This window comes from Oenanthe melanoleuca, chromosome 5, assembly GCF_029582105.1.
Source record: "Oenanthe melanoleuca isolate GR-GAL-2019-014 chromosome 5, OMel1.0, whole genome shotgun sequence".
NCBI classification, from domain to species: Eukaryota; Metazoa; Chordata; class Aves; order Passeriformes; family Muscicapidae; genus Oenanthe; species Oenanthe melanoleuca.
The window spans coordinates 12,384,110-12,410,880 of NC_079339.1; the positions used below are offsets into that span (position 1 = coordinate 12,384,110).

General features: G+C 37.9%; 1 protein-coding gene across 1 annotated transcript in view; it reads left to right on the plus strand.

Annotated features, from left to right (window-relative positions):
* Nucleotides 1-625: 625 nt before the first annotated feature.
* The window catches only part of INSC (INSC spindle orientation adaptor protein), an 82,332-nt gene continuing 56,186 nt past the window's right edge, over nt 626-26,771 (plus strand). The window contains exon 1 of the mRNA XM_056493004.1: nt 626-714. Within this exon, the coding sequence (XP_056348979.1) occupies nt 662-714 (53 nt within the window). The 5' untranslated portion in view covers nt 626-661. The remainder of the gene's footprint in view (nt 715-26,771) is intronic.

A 26,771-nucleotide genomic window follows, 5' to 3' on the forward strand; every position in this document is an offset into this window, starting at 1 on the left:
TTCCTTTCTTGGTTTTTTTTCCTAGTGCAATAAAGCTTGGATCCATCTCTTGGTCGCTAGGTATAAAGGAAAATCATGGAGGAGAAAGATGTGTGAAGCATTTAAAGTGTATAAAAAATGCAGTTGTCTAACATGGAAGGGTCAAATGCTTCAGTAACTTAAAAATCAAAGATCTTTCTGTAAATGTAGTACTTTTAACAACCCTGAAATAATATTGCAGAATAATTAGGGTTGGAAGGGACCTCACTTGCAATCTTTCTCACAATAACATGAAGAATTACTATAACACTCAATAGATTTCCTCTAGCATTCAAGTTAATATAAAATAAATGAGGCTAAATAACACCTCAATGCTAACTCAGAAATGTACAACCCAGGTGGCTCTGACCTGTGCAGTAGCTCAGGATCTTCAAGAATATGTAACCCTACATTGTTTATGCTGTGAAATTCATTTAATGGCCTTGGTTATCTGCTGGATTTGTGGGGTACCTGTGGAAAAGGAGATTTTTTTATTGGTTTTGATGAGCTCTCTCCACAGAAGAGCAGGAAAGCACCATGCCAGCCTGAGCTGAAGGTGCCTGAGTTTTCCTAGGTTTACTAAATGACTGTTTTCTTTCTAGATTCCAGCCTATGGAGAAGTGCAGATAAGAACAGGATAAATATGGCTTTTAAGGGCGAGGACCACTTAGATTCCCTTTCCTTACCCGTCCAGCGGTAAGTGGTGCACTCTATCATCCAGATCTGAGTGTCTCAGTGATCCTGAGGCAGCAGCTGCACTTTCCTTTGAGGCTCTGAGGATTCTTAAAAGCTCATTTTTGAACTCAGGCACTATTCCTATGAAATCTGTAGAATGAATGTGGAAATTTGAGATATTTCTTGAGGCATTTGGAAGTTTCTGTGCCTGGAGTGTGGTAAATCATGGCAGTGTTCATCCCACTTTAATTGGATGGCCAGGTTTGCAGTAGCAATGTGACTGTACTTACTGGGATGCTTCTTAGTCATGATGGAAATAACTAGAACTCTATGAAGACTGCTGAAAGCTCTACATATGAATTTGTTTAGCATGTTTGACTTTGTTCTGGTGTAGGTATGGTAGCATTGTGAAGGTTATGGTATAATCTCTCCAGTCTGCTGTACCCTGTTGGGAGTTGACTCTCCTAACCAACAAATTTTTTAAAAAAATCTATCTTTTGGTTGCCATCTAGTAGCTGTCTCTGTGTAGTGTAGTTTTGCTTCTAGACTAATAGAGGTTCCATGAAAAGAAAAAAAAAAAAAAATACAATAACCTGCAGTCATTATGTGTCACAGCTGGGTTTTTTTGGTTTTTGTTTAGGGGGGGAAGAAGGGTGAAGTCTGCTGAACACAGGAATAGAATAATAAATTTAAATTTCTGTCTTTTCTCTAGTCTTCTTTCTTCAGGTCATACTGCAATTCTTCATTGTAATTAACTTATAGTTGTAATTGACATACACTCTCAAAATACAATGCTTTTCTTCATCAGTAGTTTGATATTTCTCTGCCTTTCCTTACCTCAGTCTTCCAGCAGATACTTTGATATTGCCATGTGCTGGTTTGAAAGCAAACCAGTGGGAGATCTCAAGTCAGAACTACAATTTAATAGAAAAATTAAAATAAAATTCAGTATACAAAACCACTGACAGAGTCAGAATACAAGCTGACACCCTGTCAGTCAGGGTGTTGGCAGCAGTCCCATTAAATGGTGGCTGCATCCTCCTGCAGTGGCAGATGTGGTTTTATTGAAGCAGTGATCCTGAGGAAGAGTGCAGTTTTCCTCTGAAGGTGTAGTGATGATGAAGTAGTCTTCCTCTGAAATCCAGTGGAAAAAGGCCATTTGTGGTGTTCCAAATGTCATTTTCAAAATAACAAAATTCAAATATTATTTCTTTATTGTACCTATTGTCACACTATAGTCTTTCAGAAGTAAAAACAGGCAGGTCCCTAAGCAAGAATATCTGTCTCCATAGGAAAAGTGTATCATAAGTGTGAAAATAGATTCCAGGTGTTTCTGCAGTGGTCATTGGAGTAAAGTTATTTTGGCTGTATAAGGAATTTAAAACTGGGCCTTAAACCAAGTCTCTGTGCTTCATGAATTGTTGTTTACACTCTTTCCTTAGATTTTATGGGAAATCACAACTTGTGTTGGAGTCTCTAGAGTACTGAGTCACTGTGTTAATGGTTTTCTAACACACTGTCAGAGCTGCTGTCTCTGATATCTAGACTGATATGATACAGTATTTAAAGCTATGCAGTATCCTGAGGAAAAACAAATTATTGCTTCAGAAATTTTATTTTCTATTTCAGTGGGTTAGGAACTTATGTGATGATTTTGTCTCTTAGGAGAGAAAACAATTGGAAATAGGTCACTTTTATAAAGGACTAATTTGCTTACTCTCCAAAAGCTGTATTCCCATGTACAGCAGCTTACAGGACCATAAAAATTATCTGTTTTCATCAGTGAGGGCCAGTTCACTATAGCATGTGAAGTGTGTGTGTATTCCTTACAGATGCACATAACCCCATTCTGAAATAGCTATTTTTAGTGTAACTTTGGGAAAATGTTAGTACCCTTTCCTTATCTTTATAAGATATTCCTTATCTTTATAAGAGATAATGAGCATTTACATTGTCTTTTACATCTAGAATAAAACCTACCTTTCACTTATGCCCCTGCCCTTTGTCCTGTGTAATGAAAGTTCATTTTCCTTCTGGTTTTCTATGAGTTAAAACTGTAGTTTTCACAAGCTTTTTGTCATTGTAGACATAGGGTTTTTTAGTTTACCATCCAAAATTGAAAGAATAAACTTAAGACAGTGCTGAATCTGAAGTCATTCAACTAAAGAGAGAGTACTCATCACCAAAAATGAAATAGGATGCTGTTTTGGCTTCTTAGATTATGTGTTCAGGGCTGCAATTGGAGAAATAAAGTATAACTACAATTTATTTTTTTTAAATAAATGATCATATTTTATCAAAATTAGTTTAAACAATTGTCACCACCAACTTCCCCTCTTCCCCATAAAAACCTTTCAACCCCAAAACAGCAACCAAGTCAAACCAAAATAAAATTAACAAAACAAACTGAAGAAAAACCTAATCCTGAATATGAGTCAGAAACATGCACTAGCAGCTTATAAAACCAGTTGTATCCTGAGCTGCATCAAAAGAAGTGTGATGGGGCTTGGAGCAACCTGGTCTAGTGGAAGATGTCCCTGCCCATGGCAGGTGGGATGGAACCAGATCATCTTTTAAGACCCTTCCAACCCAAACCATTCCATGAATTGATTAAAATAGCATGCTGGTTTTCAGATAGCAAACTCCAGAACTCCAGGAGCATCCATGAAGGGCTGGGCACCACAGGTTTTTTCACAGCTGTGTTGAGTACATTGCTGCTTGCCTGGTGGGGATAGAAGTGCTATCTGAAAGGATGCAGAAACCTTCAAGGAAATAGAAGGAAGAAATAATTGCTTATATTTCCTATTAATTGGCATTTGGATAATGTTTGTTGAAAGCTATGACTTGAAAAAGAAGCAAAAGAATTTCAGGACTTTATACTGCAAGAACTGCATTGATTCTGCTTGTTTCTCTGCCTAATCAAGATGACAAATTTGTAGAACTTTATGGAACATATGGACATATGAGATGAAAAACAGATAAGTCTATAGTCCCAGAAGTGAATATTGTTTAAAAGGGGGAAAAAAATGGAAAGCAAAAGGGGGAAAAACCCCCCAACCTTTATACAGTAAGAGGATTTCTACTTGATCAGGAACTGAGTTATTTCATGGACCATTCACATTACATTTTGCTTCTACTTTTAGTGCTTCACATGGCCTCTATACAGCTGAAAAAAAGAGGTATTTCGAGGGGTAAGACATGTGCAGAACCTTTCAATGTGTTTAATATTGTGTTCATATGGGGCTGTCAGGACAAGAATGGATCCATCCATTGGTCTCTATAGAGTGTCTAAAATATCAATATACAATTCAGTGCTCCGAATCAAAGGCAGTGAGATTTTGTTATCCTGTCATAGAAAGTGAATTCTGACTAAAAAGACATTTTTTTTTTTTTCCTTAAGCTATCCAATTATGTCTTGCCCATTGTATACTGTAGATGATTGTAGGTTTTGATGCCACTGTTTTTCTGGCCCTGAATTTTGGGCAGTGAGTTGTTTGGTTGCATGGCAGTTCCTTGATATTATTATTATCTACTTATTCTTTACCTATTTTCTTAGATATGAATCCCCAAGTGAAGGATTTCCAGGGATGTGAACAAACACAAAAGTTCTCTTTTTTCTCATTCTGGTCTGTTATTTTTTTAAACCACCTCAGTTCTTCTTACTTTTCTATTTCCAATCTGTGTGGTGACTGCAGTTTGTTGTCACTTAGTGCTTGTTCTCACAAGATTTTTCTTGTGGTTTTTTTTTTTTTTTTTTTTTTTTTTTTTAATAGCACTTTTTAGTCTTCAGTTTTAAGACTGTGCTCCAGTTATACTTGATCATGAAATTATGTTTGAGTGCTTTAAATGCTTTTTCTGATCAGGGATATCTTCTGTAAGTGCTGAATTCTTTCTATTTCACTTTCCTCCAGTGTTTGCTTCTGATAACTAAGCATTTGCTTTGTATTTCTGGTTTTTCCCACCTGTGTCTACAAACTGAACTTCCTGTCTAACAAGAACTCCGTGAAAAGCAGAAAACAACGTTTGTATTTCTGGTTTTTGTATTTTACAAACTACTTGCTGTGCGTAGATCTTGCCCTGTTAATTAGAATCCTACATTCCCTATGATCAGTTTCATTTGGATTATGTCAGGAACTTTGTCGTTGTGGCTCCTGCAAAGCTGTCAGATGAAGACTGTAAGAAACTCCAGGGAAAAAAAAAAAAAAAAAAAAAAAAAAAAAACAACAAAAAAACCAAATTATTTGTAATATAAGAGCTAGAGCAGAAAATTTCTAGAGTTCCAAGTTCAGTGCTCTTACTTGGCTCTGTGAATTGTTGCTTTGAGTTTTTAAAAATCATTTGAGAATTGAATGCTTGCTGGGGAATTGAAAATGTGCTTTGAAAAACTTCCTTTTGCAACAGGCTGTAGGAATAGATTATGACAGAAGAGAGGAGGGTGCTTTGCCAATAATGCAATAAAATTACCTTCTAGTGACAAGAAATAAAATCAGTTATTGCATAGCTCAAGGCACTAATGATGCCTCATTTAATGACCTTGCATTATTTTCCTTTCACTCAGTTTACCCTACAACAATTCAGCAAATAATTTAAAAGCTTCAGAAATGGAGCTCACCTTAATATGAAGTATTTTTGACTTTAGAGGTTTATATTGTACCTGTAACCAAACTGAAAGCTGAGTTGTTTGTATGGAGTTTTGATGATGGCTGTAAAACAGATTTGTGAATCTGTATGGTTCTTCTGGGAAGAATTTTCAGACATGCTAGCTGACTAAGACCAAAGGGTGATGTTAGTAAAGCAGCAACTATTGATTTGCCATCATTTGGAGGCATTCATGAGGAATATGAACTCTACAGATTTTTTTTTCCCTTTGAATCCATGGGTAAAATATCTCTGTTCCTCTATTCAGGATGTTAAAATGTAGGTCAGCAGTTTAGCTAGAAAGCAGCAAAAATAATTGCATTTCACTTGTACTTTGGGCATTTTTGGGGTCTGTAAGTCTGCCAGAATGCAAGATATTTCCTAACCTTTTCCTTCCGATAGTTTTATCATTATATCTTTATATTTAGTGTATAATGTGCTGTAGAAATATGTTATACTACTTCCCAGAGCTATGTTGTAAAATATTGTATGTTGAACTGTAGAAGTCACAAGAGAATTTTGGCTTTTAACCTGGAGGAGATTTGAGTTTGACAACTATAATAGTTGTGAAGTTATGTGACTTTAAAATGTGAACAAATTGATGAATTTAAACAATCTGTCTGACTGGCCTCACTAGACCTTTCCTTCATTAAACTTGATATTTCATATTTGTGGCTTGCTGTTACTTGGAAAATACTTTTAAAAGATCAAGGGCCATCTTTCATCCTTAAAGACAATTAAGAGTTTATTCTGAATCCCTTGTAAGGGTCAGTAGTGTTTCATAGCATGTGGCACACAAGCACTGTAAAGAGCTCAAGGGAGTGCTGGTGGAGCCTTTATTATGGAAGAAACTTTGCCTATTATTCTGAGAATGTGTATTTTTGAAATGTGGGATTTTACAGAGGAGGCTCTTCTCTTTTTGTGTCTTGGAGAAAAAGCAGTTGCTGTCTGCACAGTGAATATCTTGTGTTCAGGCTTTGGTGTCATTTTCAGAAATTAATTTTAGTGAACCCTCAAATTAATGTCTTTGAAATCACAGTGACAGGACTGTGCCTGAATGTTAGGTTACCTTATCTGAATGTTGGGTTACCTTATCTGCCAGGCATGGATGACAGATTCTGATTGCAGCTTCTCAAGTGTTGCATGAAGTTTCTGTTGTGGCATCAAGTTAGTAATCCTGTCAACTTTACACCCTGTGTCTTGCCCTTCTAGCCATTGGTTTATGGCTTTGACTCCATGGTTTGTGATCTCTGCTTTCACTGATGCTAGGGAAACTAACAATTTTCAAACAACTCAGATGTTGTTTGTGGTCTTTGTTTACTTGTATTCCCATCTTCATCAGACTTGTTTTTTCTGTAGCACGTTTTGGAACAGATGCTGAGCAGGTTAAACATCTGCCACCGTTTCTGTTGGAGTGCTCTGTTTTCAGAAGACAGACTTGCTGGTTATTTCTGTGTTAATTTAATAGTTTTGCCTTGAACATAGGAGCCTTCTTTCCTGTTTGTTCATCTAACAATGTGCCTGATGCAGTGACACAAATGCTCTGATTTCCTTTAGTCTACCTTATATTTTTTTTTAATTTGATACTTTTTCTGCTTTATGAAGCCTTCTAACAAGAGGGATTCTTAGAGGTTTAAGATATTTTAAATCTACTATGAGAAGCTCATGGGATTTTTAAAATTATAATTTTATTTGTACTGTCGTCATAGTACTTTTACTCAGAATTTTATTTTGCCATTTTCTATTGTGATAATGGTTTATATAGACATATCAAGTTACCATGGTGGTCTGGTCATGTCCTGCTCTGATAATTTGGTCATGCAGGGGAGAACTTGGAAGTTACAGTCTGCAGGATGGCAAGGTTTAGTCTTATTGTAAACTGGATTTTACAAGAAAAACAGAGAGCCTGCAGTGTCTAATCTTTGACTTCTTTACTTTCCAACTCTTTCTGAAATTTGCAAATTATAGTGAAGACAGTCTTTGCTTTTCCTTTTACAATATGGAGTAATTATTGACTTGTTTTACTGAGACACTGATCTTCTATGCAACTACAAATATATGTCAGGTAGTCTGAATTTAGTATTCTTGCTGGCATAATATTGGAAACAGTGGTATGATTTGGGTTTTTTTGGCAGAGAACCACATGGGACACCACCAGTGAATTAAAAGAGAAAACTGTCAATGCTAAGGGAGTTAAAAAGTCTAAATTATTACCATAATAGGTAGACTATGCTGAAATCAAATGGCATGCTATGGAAACCAAAGTTTCAAAATTTTCCCTCCTTTTAGCGGTTAGGCCATACTACTGTTATTATCACATTGGTAATGTAACTAGAATTATTCTAGTTAGCCCTGGAAGGAAATTGAGGATGAAATCCTGTTGTTTGCTTAGTATATCTAATATATTATTCCTGTACAAAATTCAAGCTGCTTTGAAGCATTCCAGGGACCTTCCCCTTTACTGTGCTAAGAGAGGGAAAAGAACCACATTGTCCTCCTTAATAGAGATACAACTCTTCCTGAAACTTGAAAACAATGGTCAGAATAATGAAGGGATTCTACAGCTTAAGGAATCAAGTTCACTGAATTAGTTATTGACTTATTGTGAGAAAAGATGGTGTTGTCTCTCTTCAAAAGGGCAGTATGGTTTGTTGAAGCTTTGATTTAGCACTAGATAGCATTCCTCCTGATTCTCTCCTGGGTGTCATGCTGATTAATCTTCTTGCCTCAGGCAAACCTCTTTACTTTCCCTTGTCTTTGTGTTCCACCTCAGCTGGGGAAACAAAGGAAGTCCTTACTAGCCTATCTCCATATATTTTTATTAAACAGTTCTTATTCAGCACTATGTTATGGGCTTGTGTGCCTTGCTGTGCTGCTGTGGGTGCAGCATCCTCCTGAGCTTTGGCAGGTGGGAAATGCTGAATATTACCTAACAGCTGCTTCCACTAAATGCAGGGAATGTGTTTCTGTTCACAAAACCCTGCTTGTTCTTACATGTGTTAGATTTTATCATCATTTTCAAAGTAGTGAGTTCAATAAACTCTCTTCACAATCATGGCCATAACAAAGACTGAAGAAGGTACCTGTACCTTGGTATTTCTGAGGTGTTTTCCCACAATTAATTAAAAAAAAAAAAATAATTCCTTCATTAAAGATATTTTAATGGTCTTACTATGACTTGTCTTTTCAGCAGTTTAGGACAAATATGAGTATCATACTGTGTTAAATACAGTATTTTTCTCTTCAGTTCACGTTTCCTGGGAATTTGTTCCTTATTTAATTGCCTGGCCTCTCTTAATCTGGTTCACTGTTGCCTGGGGATGGTTGGGAGGATCTTGTAATCAGTTGTTCAGTAGTCTGTAATGAGCAAATTTAAGAAAGCTATAAGGACAACGCTTCAACTTTGTAAATATTTTTCTTTGTTATTTTCCCTTTTTGACAAATAATATAATGATCTTAAAAAAATGTGCTGGTTGGTGTGACCCCATTTCTGGTCTCATTAAATTGGCTCATGTCTGTTAGTGGTTGGGTTTATGTGCTCATATTAACCCTGAGGGATTTGGAGTGCAAACAGGAGTTTAGTATTAAGCTGAAGTGTGGCTGATAACAATTCCAGTTGTTTTGTTTTGCTTCTCACAGTATTTCAGAGAATATAGTAAAGTGAAAATATATATACACATATAAATGTAGATATTGTTTTATTTAGAGCAATATGCATAAAGAACTATATGTAATATTTTACTTGTTTCTAAAGAACCAGATTTTAATTATCCTGCATATGTAAACTGTGCTTCAAGTATTTGAATTTTGCATTCTGATAATTATTGATACTTTATTGTTGAATTTGGTCCAGAGCTATCATGGAAGTACAGAAAACCTCTACATCGAGAATATAATATTCAACTAAAGCTATGGAAATATTTTTTCAATATCTTAAATGTCAGGAGCATGGATGTCAGGATAAAGATTAAACAAAAGCAAACCAGGGAAAACCTGAGAAAATTATTGAAGGAAAAAAGGAAGAACTTGTCAGTGGTATCCAAGTAGATGAGGCTGTGATGACACAACAAGTGAAAGCAAAGTTTTGGGAAGTGCTATAGAGCAAAAAATATCTTGTTCAGTATCAGCTGTGCACGAATCAGTATTTTGATTTTGATGCATTATGTGTGACACAACTTAACTCTGGGGTATCTGTGGTGGTGGGAAGGGATGAAAGCAAAGGGCAGGCCAATAGTCTAATTGGAAAGCAGTGAAATCAGCTAATGATGTGTATTCAGATTGTTAACCTTGTTTGCCAGGATCCCAGAATAAGGGAGTCTTAATTTGTCTGCAGGCTAACTTGAATTCTGGGCCAGACATTTCTATGCTTTGTGCCATTGATGCAAAATGACACTTTTTACTTTATTTTTGAAACTTTTAAAGTTCAAATTCCAAGTTTCAAAATGAATTCACATAAATACTAAAGTTACTATTTCAAGAATAAAATCTGCCATGCTGAACCATCTTCAAGGCTTAAAGGAAGTGACCTTGTTGAATATGTCAAGTGTCCAGTCTGCAGTGGTGAAGAGTCCTTTATTCACAGTTGTTTGAGTTGGTTTCTCAGTTTTGAGAATATCACTGAAGTCCTCAGGCTTCCAGATTTCAAGTAACAATCCTTAACAGCTACTATTGTTTAACACTTTCTTATAGTTCAATGCACCAGCAGGAAGTCAGGAGGGAGAATTATGGAAGAGCCGTGTATCTTCATAATTTTATTTTTGTGCTGTTTTGACAGAAACTGCTCTCTCTCAGCAGTGGTTCAGGGAGAAAGCTAATTTTTTCCATCTCGTTTAGAATCTTTCCTCAAGCCTGTGGCACAGTCCCGGTGTGGAGGTGTAAGGGCTTTGTTTGTGTCATGAGAGTGAATCAGGAAGCTCTAGATGGGAACACTCCTGGCTTAGTCTAACCCCCTATTGCTCTTGGCTCAAGTGTCAGGAGCAACCTGGAAAGCAATCAGCTGCTACTGCCAGGAGAAAATAAGATATTTTGTCCTGCTCCAAAGGGCTGGAATTGTACTGAATGTTCTCTGTTTAACTGCTGGATGAGAGGTTGATCTCAGCAACTTTGAAAATGTATTTTTTTTTTAAATTGGTAAAATGTACAAACAGTCCAACTGACTGAACTTCTGCACAGCTGCCCTGCTGTCCAAGAGAAGGTATTTTAAAGTGCACATTGGTCCTAGGCTGGTTCTACTGCAGTTCAGGTTGCTGCAAATGCAAAGTGCTCAGTAAGTACTTAAATTGCAGATTTTTTACTACTTAACAGCTTGATATCAATTTAAATACCTCAACAGATTCCACAACAATCTTGTTGAATTTTCTAGTGTCTAAAAAGTGATACTGCTCTTTGCTCACCAGTAAATCTCAGTGCATGTATGTGTTTGTGGAAGAAACAGGGAAGGTTTTTTGGACAGTTCTGATATTCTTTCAATTAAAATTTAAGTCAGCATTTGTCTATCCTTTTAAATTTGACACAAAATATGTATGTGACATACATTTAATATACTGGTTATAGTGCAAAAGCACAGAAAATGTGATTTCAGCTTACTCTTCTAGCAAACCTATGCATGGTTTTGTGTTTCCAGAAAGAACAACATTTGGAAGGAGTGAAATGGGGCTCCATAAATTTCAGAAATGGCCTTTGTGTTCTGTTTGCTTCTGTCTTTTGTAGGCATTTTTCCAGTGATCCATCCTCTTTGTGGAGTAGAACTTATTTTTTTACACATGACTTTATTTCTCTCTCTCCCCAGTGTGTCTCATGGAAACTTTTAGCTTTATTGCTCTTTCCACTTTGTGTACACGATGCTTTTGACAAGGACACTTGAGCTGAGATTTTCTTAGAATTGCTTACAAAGACAGGTTGCAAAGAAAACCAAAGCTATTTGGGGGAGACTGTGCTCCTGTTGGAATCATAGAATGTCTTGAGTTGGAAGGGACCTGGAAGATGATCTTGTTCAACTCCCTGAACATTTTCCACTAGGACAGGTTGGCTTTGAACACTGCCAGGGTCAGGGCATCCACAGCTTCTCTGGGCAACCTGTGTCAGTGCCTCACCACTCTCACTGTAAAGAATTTTTCTCCTAAAACTCTATTTCAATTTGAAGCCCATTATCTTGTCATGCTCTTGTAAATCTCTATCTTTCTGAGTTCTCTTTAGGCATTGGAAGTCCTCAATTAGGTCACACAGTTTTGAGCCTTGTACCACTTTTTCCCTCCCTCTTCAGCATTTTATTTGGATCCCTCTCAGTGTGCTTCCACTTGGGCCTGTTCTCCTGTTGTAAAATGATGCTTACATGGAGGTCCTGTATGAAAGCCAGGCAAAGTCACCTTTTGCACTTTTCATATGCCTCTACCTGTTTCATACTCTGAAGAAATGCTTTGGCAAATATGATCACCTCAGCATTAAATGAATCAGGAAAGAGGAAATGGATATGCTGGAACACACATAATATTTCATAAATGTGATACAGGAGCTGCACCTGCTTCCTGCAGGTATATTAACCTTAGTTTTATTTGAACCAATAAAGAGCCTCCAATCACTCTTGTTCTTTGTGTAAAACAGTGCTACTTTTCAATTTAAGTCCTTAAGTAATCTATAACTAGAAGTGAGTTTAGTTTTATATCTCAAAGAGCATCAGTGGTGAAAACAGCCCATTAACAGCTCTGTGTACATCCCTGCAGCTCATTAGGACAGAGGTTTCTACTTCAGTCAGATAAATGTGATACAGATGAACTTATTTACTACAGTTGTATAAGAGAAGATATGTTAGGATTTCAGGCATTCTTTTATGTCAGAAATAGCAAAACTTTTTGCTAATAGACAGCAAAATGGTGTTGATATTTGCCTTAAGGTTATTCTCCAAGCTTTTTTCTCTGGCTGTTTGGAAACTGAAAGCTCAGAATGCTGTCACTGTTAGACACCTGTGCAAGGGGTAGCCAAGTGGTTCATGGACCCACATGTAAAAAACTTATTAAAGGATATCCTAACCAATTGTAGAGTGACACAGATTATTCAGCATGACCTAGAGCATTCCTTTGGGAAACTCTTCAGTTTTCAGGAAATGTGAAGTTAGAAAGTTGAATGAATTTTGTATTGTTTCTCAACAGCTTAGGGTCTGCAAATTAAATAAACAGGAAATAAAATCTCTAGTATTGCTTATCAAGGTGTATTGCATTTGTTTTTCCAAAGCTGAAGGTGCAGCCCAAATTGTCTGGAGTTCTGAGTACAGTTGGCTGAAAAGTGGTTCTTCTGTTTGAATAGTAGTGATTGTAAATGTATTTTTTTTTACCTCTGCATAAAGATGTTTCTTACTTGCTCCACTTAATAATTTGAAACCAGCAGAGGAAGATCTTGCACTGAGAGCTTCTACCTGTAGAAACATCCCTCAAACTGGGGACTTGAGCCTAAGTTCATTATCAGTGCCCTATTTTTCTGGATAAATATGTATATATGTATTGATAGGCAAATAGTTCTAACAGAATTTATTGAGACAAATGTGTGAACAGCAAATATCTAGCAAATGAAATATGAGGTTAAAGTATGTTAAAAATACAACTTAATGATCTGAATGAGGAGATACATGGCCAGGTATTAACCCACAGGTAGCCACATATGCATACATGTGTGCCCTTAATTGGGCTGCAAATTAAGTCTGATAAAAAAAAATGACCTGATTTAAAAAAAAAAGAAAAAAAAAAAAAAAAGGAGAATGGGATAGAGAAAGAGAGAAACAAAATTGCTTAGAAAGTAGCCAGCCACTTATAGATGATGTAATAAATTGGATTGTGAAATGTGATTTGTAGTTTCTTGCATCTGCTAGTTTCTTTCCTGTGAAGTACCATAACATTTGATTTCAACTGTGGGTGTATGGACACAAATAACTTAATGGCTTCATCTGTGTGTGCCCTGTCATGGTTTCACTTCTGCTATCACCAGCTATCATTCCAGACAGCTGTGAAGTACAGGAAAATCTAGTTCCAATAAGGTTATGCTTGGTGCAAAATCCAACCATACATTTAATAGATCGAGGGTGATGTGATACAAAGGTGGTATTTCATGAATAGAGGATAGTCTCATCCCTTTCCTGTCTCATGGAACTAATGACACTTTCATCAATATTGCTCTTCAAAACCTCACTATGAGACTTTGACCTGAATAGAGCAGCCTGGAATATCTCAAGCCCTCAAAACTTCCAAGTTCAGAAATCTGTGTGGTTGCAGTGGTGTAAAAAAAGGTGGGAAGGGATAAAACATCACACAACTTTGGCTTTCAGTGCACATTTGAGAAAATACAGACAGAAGATATTTAATGATGTTATTGCTGATCCAGTTGGAGTAAGTTTGCAGCATGTAGCATTGATTCCCCCCATCCCTGTGTCCTACACAGAGAATTGAATGTAACTTTAAAGTGTGAAATTGTGGTGAGCTGCTCTTGTTTTGCTCATGCTTTCTTTATGGCTTTCAATGTATGCTTTTTGATCAGCCTTAAATAAGTTCATTGGTATTTCTTTTCTGCTCTCCATTGGAAATGTGTGGTCTTTGCCTTCAGTACACAGCAGTAGTGAGAGGCAGGAAATCAGAGACATTATCTTGTTCAGTTTGAGAAACACAGTTACCTATCAGTGCCTTTTGAAGAGTGTTATATTCAAATTATTAATTTCTGTGGTATATTGAAGAGGAATGATGAATCTTTCCCCAGGTAGGAATTACATAATTCAATCCTGTCTTCTGAATTCAGAATGAAGCTTCAGCTGTTTTTCTTGTAGTTGGATAATATCCAGTCTAAGAATTTAGCAAAATAAAGATTTTTGGAGGAGAGAGATACTAGAGAGAGAAGCTATATTTCCCTCCAAGTTAAAGGTGGCCCAAAATACACATTATTAACTCTGTAAGATGTTTTAAATTTAGTATTTGTGTTTCAGGACATTGTTTGAGTCCTTCCAGGAACGGGTGTCAGGTGAGAAGCAGAATCTAAATTACCCAGCTTTTTGCTTGCAATCAATGTACCAAGTTAGTGCTGAGATTGCTGCCTGAATTTTTGTATTAGTGGCAGCTACAGAAAAGTATATCTTGCTTGAGAATGGAAGCTTGAAAAGCTGTTGAGCAGGTGCTTTGACAATTTAATGAAGAGGTGAAAAGCCTTTAATAAAGCTAAATTGATTTATCCTTGCACTCTGGATAACAGTAGAACATAGAAATCAAATAGAAAACTGGATCTACTTTATTTGCTTCTCTACACAGTGAAGTCAGTTATTTTCTGTTTACATGATAGCAGCAGTAGAGGATTTTTAATCAGAAAATACAAAGCTTTTTTCTTTACTATGAAGTCCTTACTTTCATAACACAGGCTGCAAGAGAGAAACTAAAAGAATATTCAGTGAAAAAGGAACTTTATTTTTTGTGTATTTCACACATGTATTTTCCATTTGTGAGGAAATTCTGTTATCTCACAGTAATTCGTATGAAATAAATTTCTTTAGCTAAAGCTGATGACAATAACAGACTTAATATGATGCAATATTTCCTTGCTTCCATTTCTGATATATTTTCAAATCCGATTTACTTGATGTGCTGTGAGGTACCATAAGGGATTATAAGAGGCAAAATCCTAGTTCCACTCATCCTTTAATTGTTTTTTTTAATGCAAAATACTGTACTCCCATAAAACATCCATTTATTCCTATCTGGTGCCACAGGCAAATTCATTGAATCTGGAATGTATTATTGCAAAACAATGGTGTTCACTACACTTTTATACTCTGTTAGCTGTTTTCCAGGTTCTTTGATGGCCACTAAGCATTTCTTATTGCTAAATAATTAAGGAGGGATAATTGGCTTATTTTTGTGCAATGGCACCAGAATGATGCCTTTTTTTTTTTTTTTTTTTTTTTTTGTGAAAACATCATTGTTCTGTTTTTAATGCACTGCAGAATGTGGAGCCTGCATGTCCTTAGGAATCATGGATAGCTCATTTGGGCCAGAGATTCACTGACAGTGATCCAAACTCTGCTCTTGCTAAATAAAGAGGAATAAATAGATATTCTGTTTCATTCTACTCCCTAAGAAGGAGGAAAAGGAAGGAAACTTTATTCTGTCTTTTCTTTTTGTCATCATTTGTAATATTCTCAGTCTGTGTAAAAGCCACTCTGTTCTATCCTCAGGGGTTTGTAATTCTTTTCACTCACTCCCTTGTGAAGGTGGAGATTGGCACCTGTGCAATGGGGCTCTTGTCAGCCAGATTTGCTCCCTCCCTTGCTCCTCTTTTACACCTGATATTATGAGTTGCTGTGAGAAGCAGTGAGGTGAAAAGTCCTCACTAATGAATTATTTCCCAGGAATGAACAACCTGTGCATTTCCTAACCCACTCATCTTTACTTTTGCCAGGAAACCGGGCTGTATTTGTTTCTTCACCTCATTCAATCTTGTGAAGGACCCTCCTGAACTCTTGTCTATTTCAGGTCTTAGAATCCAATTGCTTTGGATTTTATATTTTAATGAGAGTGCTCTAGTTCAGGCATTCTTCACACTTCAGCTGTTGTCTGCCATTCAAAATCAACTCCATGGTAGTAAAAGTGGCCGTTCATTTCCTTTTTGCCTTTTCTATTTGACCCTCAAAACTCTCCTCAGGATTGCTTGGAAAAACTTCAGTTTTTTGCCTTTCTCCACTATTGTATTACAGTAGCATCTGGAAACTCCAGTCAAGATGAGAACACTGTGTGCAATGCTCAGTGCAAACCCAAGGAAGTGTCACTTAGGCTAAGCAGAGAAGAGAATTTAGCAGGAGAGAAGGATGGCAGGAAGTAATAAAACTCATATTAGTAGGAAAGCAAGGAGTGGAGCTCAGCTTTTGAAATTTCTGCTTGAATATATCCACTAGATTGGTCTTCTGTTCTGAATAACATTATTGTGGCCAATAATGGAAAAGCCACAGAACTTTTAAGAAACAAATTAAAGCCTGGCTGTGTACAGCTTTCTATAATATCTGTATAGATAAGTAGGGCAAAAAGAGAAAAATGTATTTCTCTTTCTGATATGAAATAAAGCACAAAGCTTACAGCCTTAAACAAGAGTTACTCAGAAAAAATCGTGGGCAGGGCATATTATGGTACTCAACCTGCATGGTCAGTCCAGACCCATGGGAAAAAAGGATTTGCCTGGGTGCTGCCCTAGTCTGTTGGGTGGTGGTTCTCTAAACCCCATAAGTTCACAGCATTCAGTATGCATTAAAATGTCCATTAATACATTCAAGGAGTGAAATCCTTTCTTAACTGCAAAGGGTAGGAAAATCTATTTATACCAGTGAAAAAAGTATTTCCTACAATTCCTTCCTAAAATGGTATGGTTTTGAGATTTAATGTTCAGTTTAGGAATGGTTTGTCATCATTAAGTCATTAGCTGTAAACATGTAAGCTTTTTTATTATTTATTCTTATATTTCTTCTGGCATTGGATGCTAGTATAAGATTTCATTCTAAACAAACAATTCTGTCTCCATTATTACTGGATGAAACAGTGCTAAACTGCTTTTTCCCTGCTTTCCAGTCAAAATATCTATAACCTCTTTCTGATCCATCTTTGAAGTTCCCATGCATTTAGCACAGTAAAGTTGTGCTACACATCCATAGCATTGTTTGCAAACATGGTCTCTAATTTCTATGGTATTTCTAGTTTGGCCTGTAACAGTAATGGACAATGCAAGGAAAATGCCAGAGTCAAAAGGTGAAATGAAGTTGTTTGGTTGCAAGCAAATAATTCTGAAAAGTTTATTCCTTTGCTTTAATCTATTTTATTTCATTAATGGAACTCTAGGATTTGTAGCAACCGATACAAAAAAGAGGAAATTCTTAATACATTCAAGTACAAAGTGGTTTTTTTTAGTGGACTGAAGTAATTTCAAAGGTAGTGTAACTAACTTGTAAGTAAACAAAGATTTGCTACAGTTCTGTCCACCTGGATGTGAATTCCCCAGCACAGAGAGTGGTGTCAGGGAAGGTCACTCCTTTCAGTGCTTTCCCCACAAATACTGTGTCAGATGCTATTCCCAGAGCCTGAACAGAGTGATGGCAACCAAGCAAAGGACTTTGCATATGCACTGTAGGACCTTTCTCTGCAGTGCCAGTGCAGGTTTGGTCAGAGCCTTCTGCTTGGCTTCCAGGTCTACAATTGCCTTCTTCAAGCGCAGGTGTAGCAGCTGAATTCTCTCCTCCTTCTCCTTCAACCTCTGAAGGATTTCCTCCATCCTTTCCTTCTCACCAACAATTCCCTTCTCTCCAGAGGAGAGGAGCAGCTGTTTGACATCAACAGCTGCTATCAGCAAAAGGAGCGCCCAGAAGATTCCCATAGCCATGGCAGATCCTTCCTTGAAAGACAAAGAAAGGTGGAATCACCCAGGACTCAGATTCTCAAGAAGAAAGAGAAGCTTCTCACTGAAATAAAAGATTTCACACCCTTTCTAGCCCTGAACAAAAAGCTGGAGGTCAGAGGCGCTCCTCAGTTCGTGCCTGTTGCTGCAAGTTCCAAAGGCAGCTGCCCAAAGAGGCTCCATCAGCACATAGTGAGGGGGAAGGTGTGAGTAAAACAGAAATGGTCATATTTGAGGTAAGAGAAGTGCAGAGTTTTAGATGAGAGAAGAAACAAAGCAGGAGGAAGAGAGGACAGGCCCAAGCTGGTTCAGGCCCATGAGGGAGACATGCACCAGCTGCTCTGCCAGGCCTTGGGCGGGATGAGGGGAAAGGTGAGGAAGGTGTGACACACACAGGGGCTAAAACAGAAATAGTCATATTTGAGGAGAGAGAAGTGCAGAGTTTTAGATGAGAGAAGAAACAAAGCAGGAGGAAGAGAGGACAGGCCCAAGCTGGTTCAGGCCCATGAGGGAGACATGCACCAGCTGCTCTGCCAGGCCTTGGGCGGGATGAGGGGAAAGGTGAGGAAAGTGTGACACACACAGGGGCTAAAACAGAAATAGTCATATTTGAGGAGAGAGAATTGCAGAGCTTTAGGTGAGAGAAGAAACCAAGTCCCCCAAGCAGGAGGAGGAGAGGGAGGGCCCCAACAAGCTGGTTCAGGCCCATGAGGGAGACGTTCCCCAGCTGCTCTGCCAGGCCTTGGGCGGGATGAGGGGAAAGGTGAGGAAGGTGTGACACACACAGGGTAAAACAGAAATGGTCATATTTGAGGAGAGAGAAGAGCAGAGTTTTAGATGAGAGAAGAAACAAAGCAGGAGGAAGAGAGGACAGGCCCAAGCTGGTTCAGGCCCATGATGGAGACATGCACCAGCTGCTCTGCCAGGCCTTGGGCGGGATGAGGGGGAAGGTGTGACACATGGAGGTAAAACAGAATTGGTCATATTTGAGGAGAGAGAAGTGCAGAGTTTTAGATGAAAGAGGAAATCAAGTCCCCCAAGCAGGAGGAGGATAGGAGGGCCCCAACAAGCTGGTTCAGGCCCATGATGGAGACGCTCCCCAGCTGCTCTGCCAGGCCTCAGGGCGGGCTGGGTGCAGCAGGATGCTCTGCTGGGAGCTAAAGAACCATGAAGTGCTGAGGGGGAACTGCTTCTATGGAATGCACACACCACCACTCGTTCATGTGAGTTTTAAATCTCAGGGAGTTTGTCACTGTGTCAGGCTCCCCCTCTGCTGCTGAAGGCCTGGCGGTGTTGGAGGGGCCTTGGCTGAAGGTCACTTACCAGCAGTGCCTCTGAGCAGTGTTTCTGCTCCTCTCTGACACCAACCTCCTCTTGTTGTCTTGGAGACACTCCTGGAGAGGCTGGGTTCCAGGGTCATGGAATCCTGGTGTCCCAGAATTACTGAATCCTGGAGTTCTAGGAAACCACAAATTTTTTTTTTTTTTTTTTTTTTATTCACTTTGAGATGATGCTAAGCCATCTGTTTCCTGAGAATATTCTCCATTAGTTTTATTTTCAGTCAACTGCTCGTCTCTTCTCAATTCCAAAGTGGGATTATGCTGTTCTTAAAATTCTTGACCCTTGATTCTTTCCCTTGGAGAATTTACTATGAGCATCTTCAAAAGAATCATGAGAGCCACATACCCAAGCCTCATCCAAAGTCCACTGAAGCCAGAGGAGGAATTTAATCTCAGTTTTAAGGAGTGTTGGAACTACATTTCTTCATCCAGTTTTGAGCTGGTGGTTTACATTTACTGCTTATGTTACAATCCTCAGGTATCCATGATTATCACCCAGAAGCCAATGCCCTATTTAATTTCAGCAGTTCCACAGAAATATGCTTCATAGCAAGGTGGCTCAGAATTCCCATTTTCAGTTGAAAAACACTGGACTCTTCTATGAAAACCTGAGATAATTGATGATAAAGCACAATGCCATCATGAGAAAAGCATGATGGAAAAACTGACAGTATAGCCTGAGTCTTTGTTTTTAGAGGTGGCTTGAAATGCCAGATAGAGTGTGAGTTTTGCTTTTCATATTGGTTGTAATTACTGAACCTGCTTTGTTTGCATTTAAACCTTTAGTTAGTTTGGCTTTCTTACGTTAAACACCTGCAGAAAGGAAAATGAAATGCAGCCAGGAATACTAATCACCTAGCTGTGACTCTGTGAAGTGAATGGAAAGAAAAGGATGTGTCTGAGATAGATGCAAAACACAATATATAAAAGGCAGGAAAATTACTCTATTTAAGCTGCTAAACTTACTAAAAAAATTTTGCAGTTAATCCAAGTGCAAAATAGCAAAATAAAATGCTTGTATCTAAGAAGTGAGAAAGGGTGGAATAACATTTAACTGGAAAAGAAGAGGAAGGTCTTCTAGTAAGGAGCAGTTAAAGGTTTGGAATAAAGCAGGACATGAGATGACAATATAAGAACCTGCCAAAGATACATACTGAATGAATAATCTGGGGCAGACAAAATGACTTTATCATTTTCCTTCTGAACAAAGGAAGTTCAGTGATTATATACATGGTATTTACTATTAAATACATAAAATTAGTTATTAGACTAAGGGGTAATGACAAAGGGTACTTCTGAATGTAGAGAATTAGAAATGGACTTTAGGTACTGAAGAAAAGGGGGGAGTAATTGAAATTTTGATGTTATGCATTTGGGGCTTGGGAACTAGAAAATCTGCAACAACCTGTAGTTTATTCTATGGGAAAAAAAAAGTAGGAGGAGGACCTATGTATGCTGGTTGATTGAGATAACTGTGACTGCTTTTGCCAGTAAGATGTGGTGATGAAAGCAGGAGGCTCAGTCCTAGGCTGTATGAATAAGATTTCTGGTGGAGATAAAGTTGTAGTAATATGACTCAAAAATACAGTTAGGCTTTGTATCCTATCAAGCATGATATCAAGACTTTCAGTAAAAAATTAATTTCACATGATCTACAAATCTATTCAAAGCAGGGGTCTGGAAAGGACATAGTTACAGAAAAGGAATCTGAAGAATTTTGCTTGTAAAGTCTTGCAAATTAGAAGCTGGGAACATGTGTTTGCTTTCCAGAAACGCTTTCAAAGATAAAATCTTATTTGAAAGGAAAGATGAAACCAAATGGGAATGATCTGGCCTTTAAGAAATTCAGATTAAAAATAAGAAACTTCCAACCAAATTTCCACTGTGATTCTTAAATAGCCATTTAATAGAACATATTTGAACCCTCTAAAATAGTTTTAGAGTGATTTTTAAGCCATTCATGAGGAAATTTTCTGATCTGTTTGCTTCTAGTATCAGAAATGTAGGTTTGAAGGTGTAAGATTTCATTTTTCATCTGCTGACTTCTACAGAAATATATAGACCTGTGCATAACTAATGAATTTATTTGATTGGAAACTGCTTTCTTATTTGAATAAGACCACCTAAAGTATTTTTTGCCATCTCATTCAAGTATTTGTGACACTGTGTTGCTACTTCTAGTCTTTTAAGTTTGTCTGTTGAAGGGTTAATATTTGGATGGGAATCTTAGAAAAGCCAATTTCAGGCTGTCCTTTTCTCACCTTTTTTTTTTTTGAAAGTTTTAGCTGGAGCTACTGTGTAATAGATGTGAACAAGGGTCTCCAAATTTCTCTAGTCTCCTGAGTGATACTGATCTCACAGCTCCCTGTAAAATGCTTGTTGCTCCCTTCATTAAGTAATCCAGGCTTTGCTTAATCAGTAGGGTTAGGACCTTAAATGAGTAAATAGTAGAGGGTGAAAGGCTAATGCTGCTGCTCATAATGCATGTCATAACTCCTTTGAATAAGGCACAGAGAGCTGTAGTGTTTGTTATTAAACTACAAATTAAGGCAGATTTGGAGGAAGAAAAAAACAATGTTCAGCGAGGTGCTAGGGAAATTTTCATGAACTCTTATGTTAGTTTCCAAATTAGTCATTGCTTGTGATTGTGTCTGAGCACTTTCACTGCCTGTGGCCCCAAATTATGTCCAGGGTTGTTTTTCTCCTTTTCACTTTCATTTTGAGTTCTGCCTTCCTGCCAGGTGTCTGTCTCTTGCAGCATATTTTTCTTATAAGGCCATGAGGAATATTGTCCTCTTCAATTACAAGTGTAGCCTGAGCATTGGGAAGCAGTAAACCAGGAACATTCTCTCCCGTTGCTGGCTTTGTTCACTCTTCTTCACACTGCAGGAACCCCACCCTGTTGTTCATGGGAGTAAGTACTGTGTGTGTACTCAGGAATCTGCAATTTAAATGTGTGATGATGGCAACATCCTTTTAAATTTATTGACATGCTTCAGTCACCATGTCAGATTTTAAACTCCTGGAAGAGTCTGTAAGGAAGTTCTGACTAGATTTGTCATGCAGTGTTCCATGAGGCACATTCCTCTTACTTTGGGCTAAATGAAGTCAAAAGTCATGGATTCTGCCATTGTGCACAAAGCTAAGATCCCCCAGCTCTGCTATCTCATCTTTCATGAAAACTATAATTATTGCCTGTTTTTGCAAGACTGTCATTTGCAAAGAAATTGAGTCATGGCATCTTTCATTTTCAGCACTGCTTTTGTCTGTGCACTGGAGAACTGCTTGTTGCAAACCATCAGGTAATATGTTGTACAAAAAGAACAAATATCCTTCAAAAAGCTGAGTCAGCAGATTACTTTTGCCACATCCCTCATGTCCAAATTTTAGAGTGGCTAAAATTGCCTGTTTCTAAGTCTGGTGGATTCCTTAATTTGGATCTAAGCTCAGTAATTCTTGATTTGAGTCCATAACAGTTTGTTAAGTCTGAATATACCAATATACAGGGTTCCACACACTTTGTGGTTTTGAAGACTTTCCTTGGTTTATTATCTCATAACAACACTGCAAATGCAATGTTGTTCACTGTTAGCATGAATTAACGAGACAAATATAAATTCAAGAGACATATTTTGGTTGGTAATCATTGTGACAATATTAGCATGCTCTTTGTTCAGCTTTGCCTGAAAAGAGCTCAATTAACAGCCTTATAATGTCATTAACTTCCTGACAGTGGGGCTTTTTTGCATTTTCCTCCTTTCTCTCAGGAAATTATATTCTTTTACTGTGGTCTTTAACTTCTGTGAACTCAGTGGCTTGTGTGTTTGTCAAGATAACTACTTTTTAAGCAATTTAACATGCTAGGCAGGAAGTAGAGCTCCTCAAAGGCAGCTTGAACAATGTCTCAGTATGCCTTCAGCTGATGGAGGTTGGATAGGGGTGGACCTACTTAAACTATTCCCGTGTACAGAAAATTATTATGTCTTAAGTTTATCCTAGATTTTATATAAACTAATCAGCAAGCTCAGTTAGTCTGTGATTTTACAGAGTGACTTCATTAAGTTCTGCAGTGTACCAGCAATTCCAGGCTGGTATAATATTTCCAGACATTTTTAGAGGGACAACTTACAGTGAAGATTTCTCAGAGAAATGTAAAGATCTGAGGAGAACCCTGCTGCAGCATTTAACAGTAAATTATTTATATGGCCTTTTAAAGGGGCCTGATGAAACAACTGTAAGTTCACACATTATATCTTTTTTATTACACATGATTACTGTGTTTTTACTTTCCTTATAGTTTTCTACAATAGTGATCTTTGACTAATTCTGCATTTTCCATTACTGACTTAATTTGGAGAAGTTGTTAGACTTTGGTAACTGTAACAATTGAGTAATCATTGAGGCAAATGAAAATAACCATTTCAGTATAGCCTGTTAAATTTTTTACCTAGAAACTAGCTTTTATCCATGTGTTCTAAAGGTTTTAATAATTTATGCTATAGTCACCTTTTGTCACAGTGAAGTTGGATTGTTAGTGTTCCACTGGAAAAGGAGTAGGTAAAATTAAGAGGAAAAAAAGAGAATATGCTACAAACCACCTGGCTGTACTTTTATCTTGCTGTGTCAAGTACAAAACCTAAATATTTGTGGGATTCTATTACCTTAGGAATGATCTACACAGTAAGTGCACTCACTTAAAAAACAGGAATCTGATTCTTATCTACCTTAATGATACTCTTGTGTGTTTTAAGCTATCTCTCCATCTAGCTCTACAAAATTTTGCCAGAACCAGTGTAAATACAATATCATGTATCTGCAGGGCTCTTTTATGTGATTACTATCATGCAAAGCAATTGAAGATAAATGAGCACTGTCTATGGCTCTTCACTCTCATTTCACTGAGAGTTGAGTCCTGCTGGCTGTGGTATTGATGTGGAAATTGGTCCTGGCTATATTGCATACCATGAATAATGCTGAAAAGATGAATTAGAAAAAAATTAGAGATTATTTATGTTCAAAGAGCAGGTGAAATTCATTCAATACATTGTTTGTTGCCAATTAATTACCTACCACTAATTAGAATAATAAATTTGCACACAGTTGTAAGATTTGGCATTGACTTTCACCATAGGCTTATCTGGAAGCAGTACTAAATGCTATCATTAGGATTGGTAATAAATCTGTCATATTAGGTGAAAATGAATAAAAAGGCTAAGAAGCCTTGAAAACATAATTTGACTGAGCAGAAATCTTTACACTTTATAAATATAACCACTGGAATTATTCACATGAATTGATCAGCTCCGACTTCGACACAATGTTATAAAACATGAAACTTTTGCACTTAGTGAAACTCAGTGCTAAATTGGGGGTATAACTCTTTTTCATGATAACATTTGCAATTTAAAACAGAAGTGTGTGTGCTGCCAGTAAAATGGTGGTAAAGAGCTTCAAGCTAGAGGTTTCAAACAAATGATCTAGTCATTAACTCCTGACTTATGTATTCATATCACATCAACATGAGGGATATCAATCATTTTGATATCAATCCACCCAGTCTATCCTAAAAAATCTTGATCCATTAGGTAACAAACTGCTCAAGAGATGATAGAAAATAGCAAAAAAAAAAAAAAAAAAAAAAAAAAAGGGAGGAGGAGAAGAGAAATACTGGTAAGAGAACTTTGAATATCATGTGTCTCTTTTATAGATCTTTAATATAGGAGTATCTTTTTAATGTTTTTACTCAGGATGAAATTTACCTGCAATGTGTTATGTAGTGCAGAAACATGTATATTAAACAAGGTCCAAACATCTTTTGAAGTAACACACTTCTAACAGGCTGTTGCTCTAAGCTAGCCTCTGCCAGTGACACCGGAGGATTTTTTCAAAATTACACCATTTTAGAAAGCCTATGTTTTTTGGCAAGTGCACTAGAATTCAGAGTATTCAAATTGCTTGTTACTCAAGTTCTGCTGAGTGCTCTTGAAAACTGTGTCAAATACTTTACAACCTCAATTAAAATAGATGACTTTTAAGAAATGTTGGAGACTTTCTCTTGAATTTTCTTTTTGCACTGAATTATTTTTACAACTGTTTTTATATTAAATGCTGCTTTTATAATGTCTAGATAAATTAATTTTTGTCAATATGCCATGGTCTACTAAATTTAGTAATTTTAACTAGTAGTTAACTGCTATTCATCTGTGTATCTATACATCTTCCTTTCAAGAAGGAAATCCTAAAGGCACAGGAGCAGGCTGTGCCCATGTGCCAAAAGATGAGCCTGCAGGGAAGAAAACTGGCCTGGCTGAACAGAGAGCCTTGGCTGGAATTCAGAAAAAAAAAAAGGCAAATTTATCACCTTTGGAAGAAAGGGAAAGCCACTTGTGAGAGCTACAAGGATGCCATGGGGTTATGCAGGGAGAAAATTAGAATGGCTAAAGCTCAACCAGAATTAATCTGGCTACTGCAGTAAAAACCAAAAAAGTTTCTATAAATACACTGGCAGCAAAAGGGAGGCTAAGCAAGATCTCTCCTTTTATCAGATGGGGGGAAAACATGGTGGCAGAGGATGAGAAAAGGTTCAGGGTCTCCAACACCTTCTTGCCTTAGTCTTTAATAGTAAGACCAGATGTTCTACAGCTTCTCAACCCCTTGAGATGTTAGACAGGGGCAGGAAACAGAATGAAGCCCCCATATTCCAAGTGAAAATGATCACAAAAGTCAATGGGATGGATGGGATCTACTGAAGGATATCAAGGGTCCTGGTAGAAGGGATCACTGGGCTGCTCTCCATCATTTACCAGCACACCTCTCTGCTTTCTATCCAATGGGGCACCTGTCTTCCAGAAGAGCCTGAAGGTGCTTCTAGGGAGCTACAGCCTCAGAGCCAGGGAAGGTCATGGAGCAGGATATCCTGGGTGCCAGCATGGAGCACATCCTGGACAACCAGGGGATCAGTCAGGAGTTCAGGAAAGGCAGGTCCTGCTGGACCAGTCTGACCTCCTCTGACAAGGTGACCCACTCAGTGGATGAGGGAAAGGCTGTAGCTGTTGTCTGTCTATCTGGACTGCAGGAAAGACCTTGAAACTGTTGCCCAAGGATGCTCATGGCTTTGATCAATATTGTGTTTTGCAGGACCAGGGCAGGGATTGTCCCCTTGTGCTGGGCAGTGGTGAGGCCACACCTTGAGTGCTGTACCCAGTTCTGGGCCTGTCACTGTAAGGAAGATATTGAGGGGCTGCAGTGAGTCCAGAGATGGGCAAGGAGCTGGGGAAGGGTCTGGAGTGCAAGTCCTGTGAGAAGCAGCTGAAGGAGCTGGGAGTGTTTAGCCTGGAGAAAAGGAGGCTGAGGAGGAGCATATCTCCTTTTATTACTGCCTGAAAGAAGGATGGAGCCAGGTAGGGTCTGATCTCCCAAGTAACCAGTGATAGGACAAGAAGAAATGGCCCCAAAGAAACCCAGGAGAGGTTTAGATTGAAAATTAGGGAAAATTTTTTCACTGGAAGTGTTGACAAGCACTGGAATGGAAGTGCTGGAGTCACCATCTCTGCAGGTATTTAAAAGCTGTGTAGAAGTGGCACTTAAGGACAGGGTTAAGTGATGGACCTGGCACTGCTGGGTTAAGGGTTGGAACAGATGACAGAAGTCTTTTCCAACCTAAATCATTCTATGATTCTATAAACATCAGGGGCTGAGCCA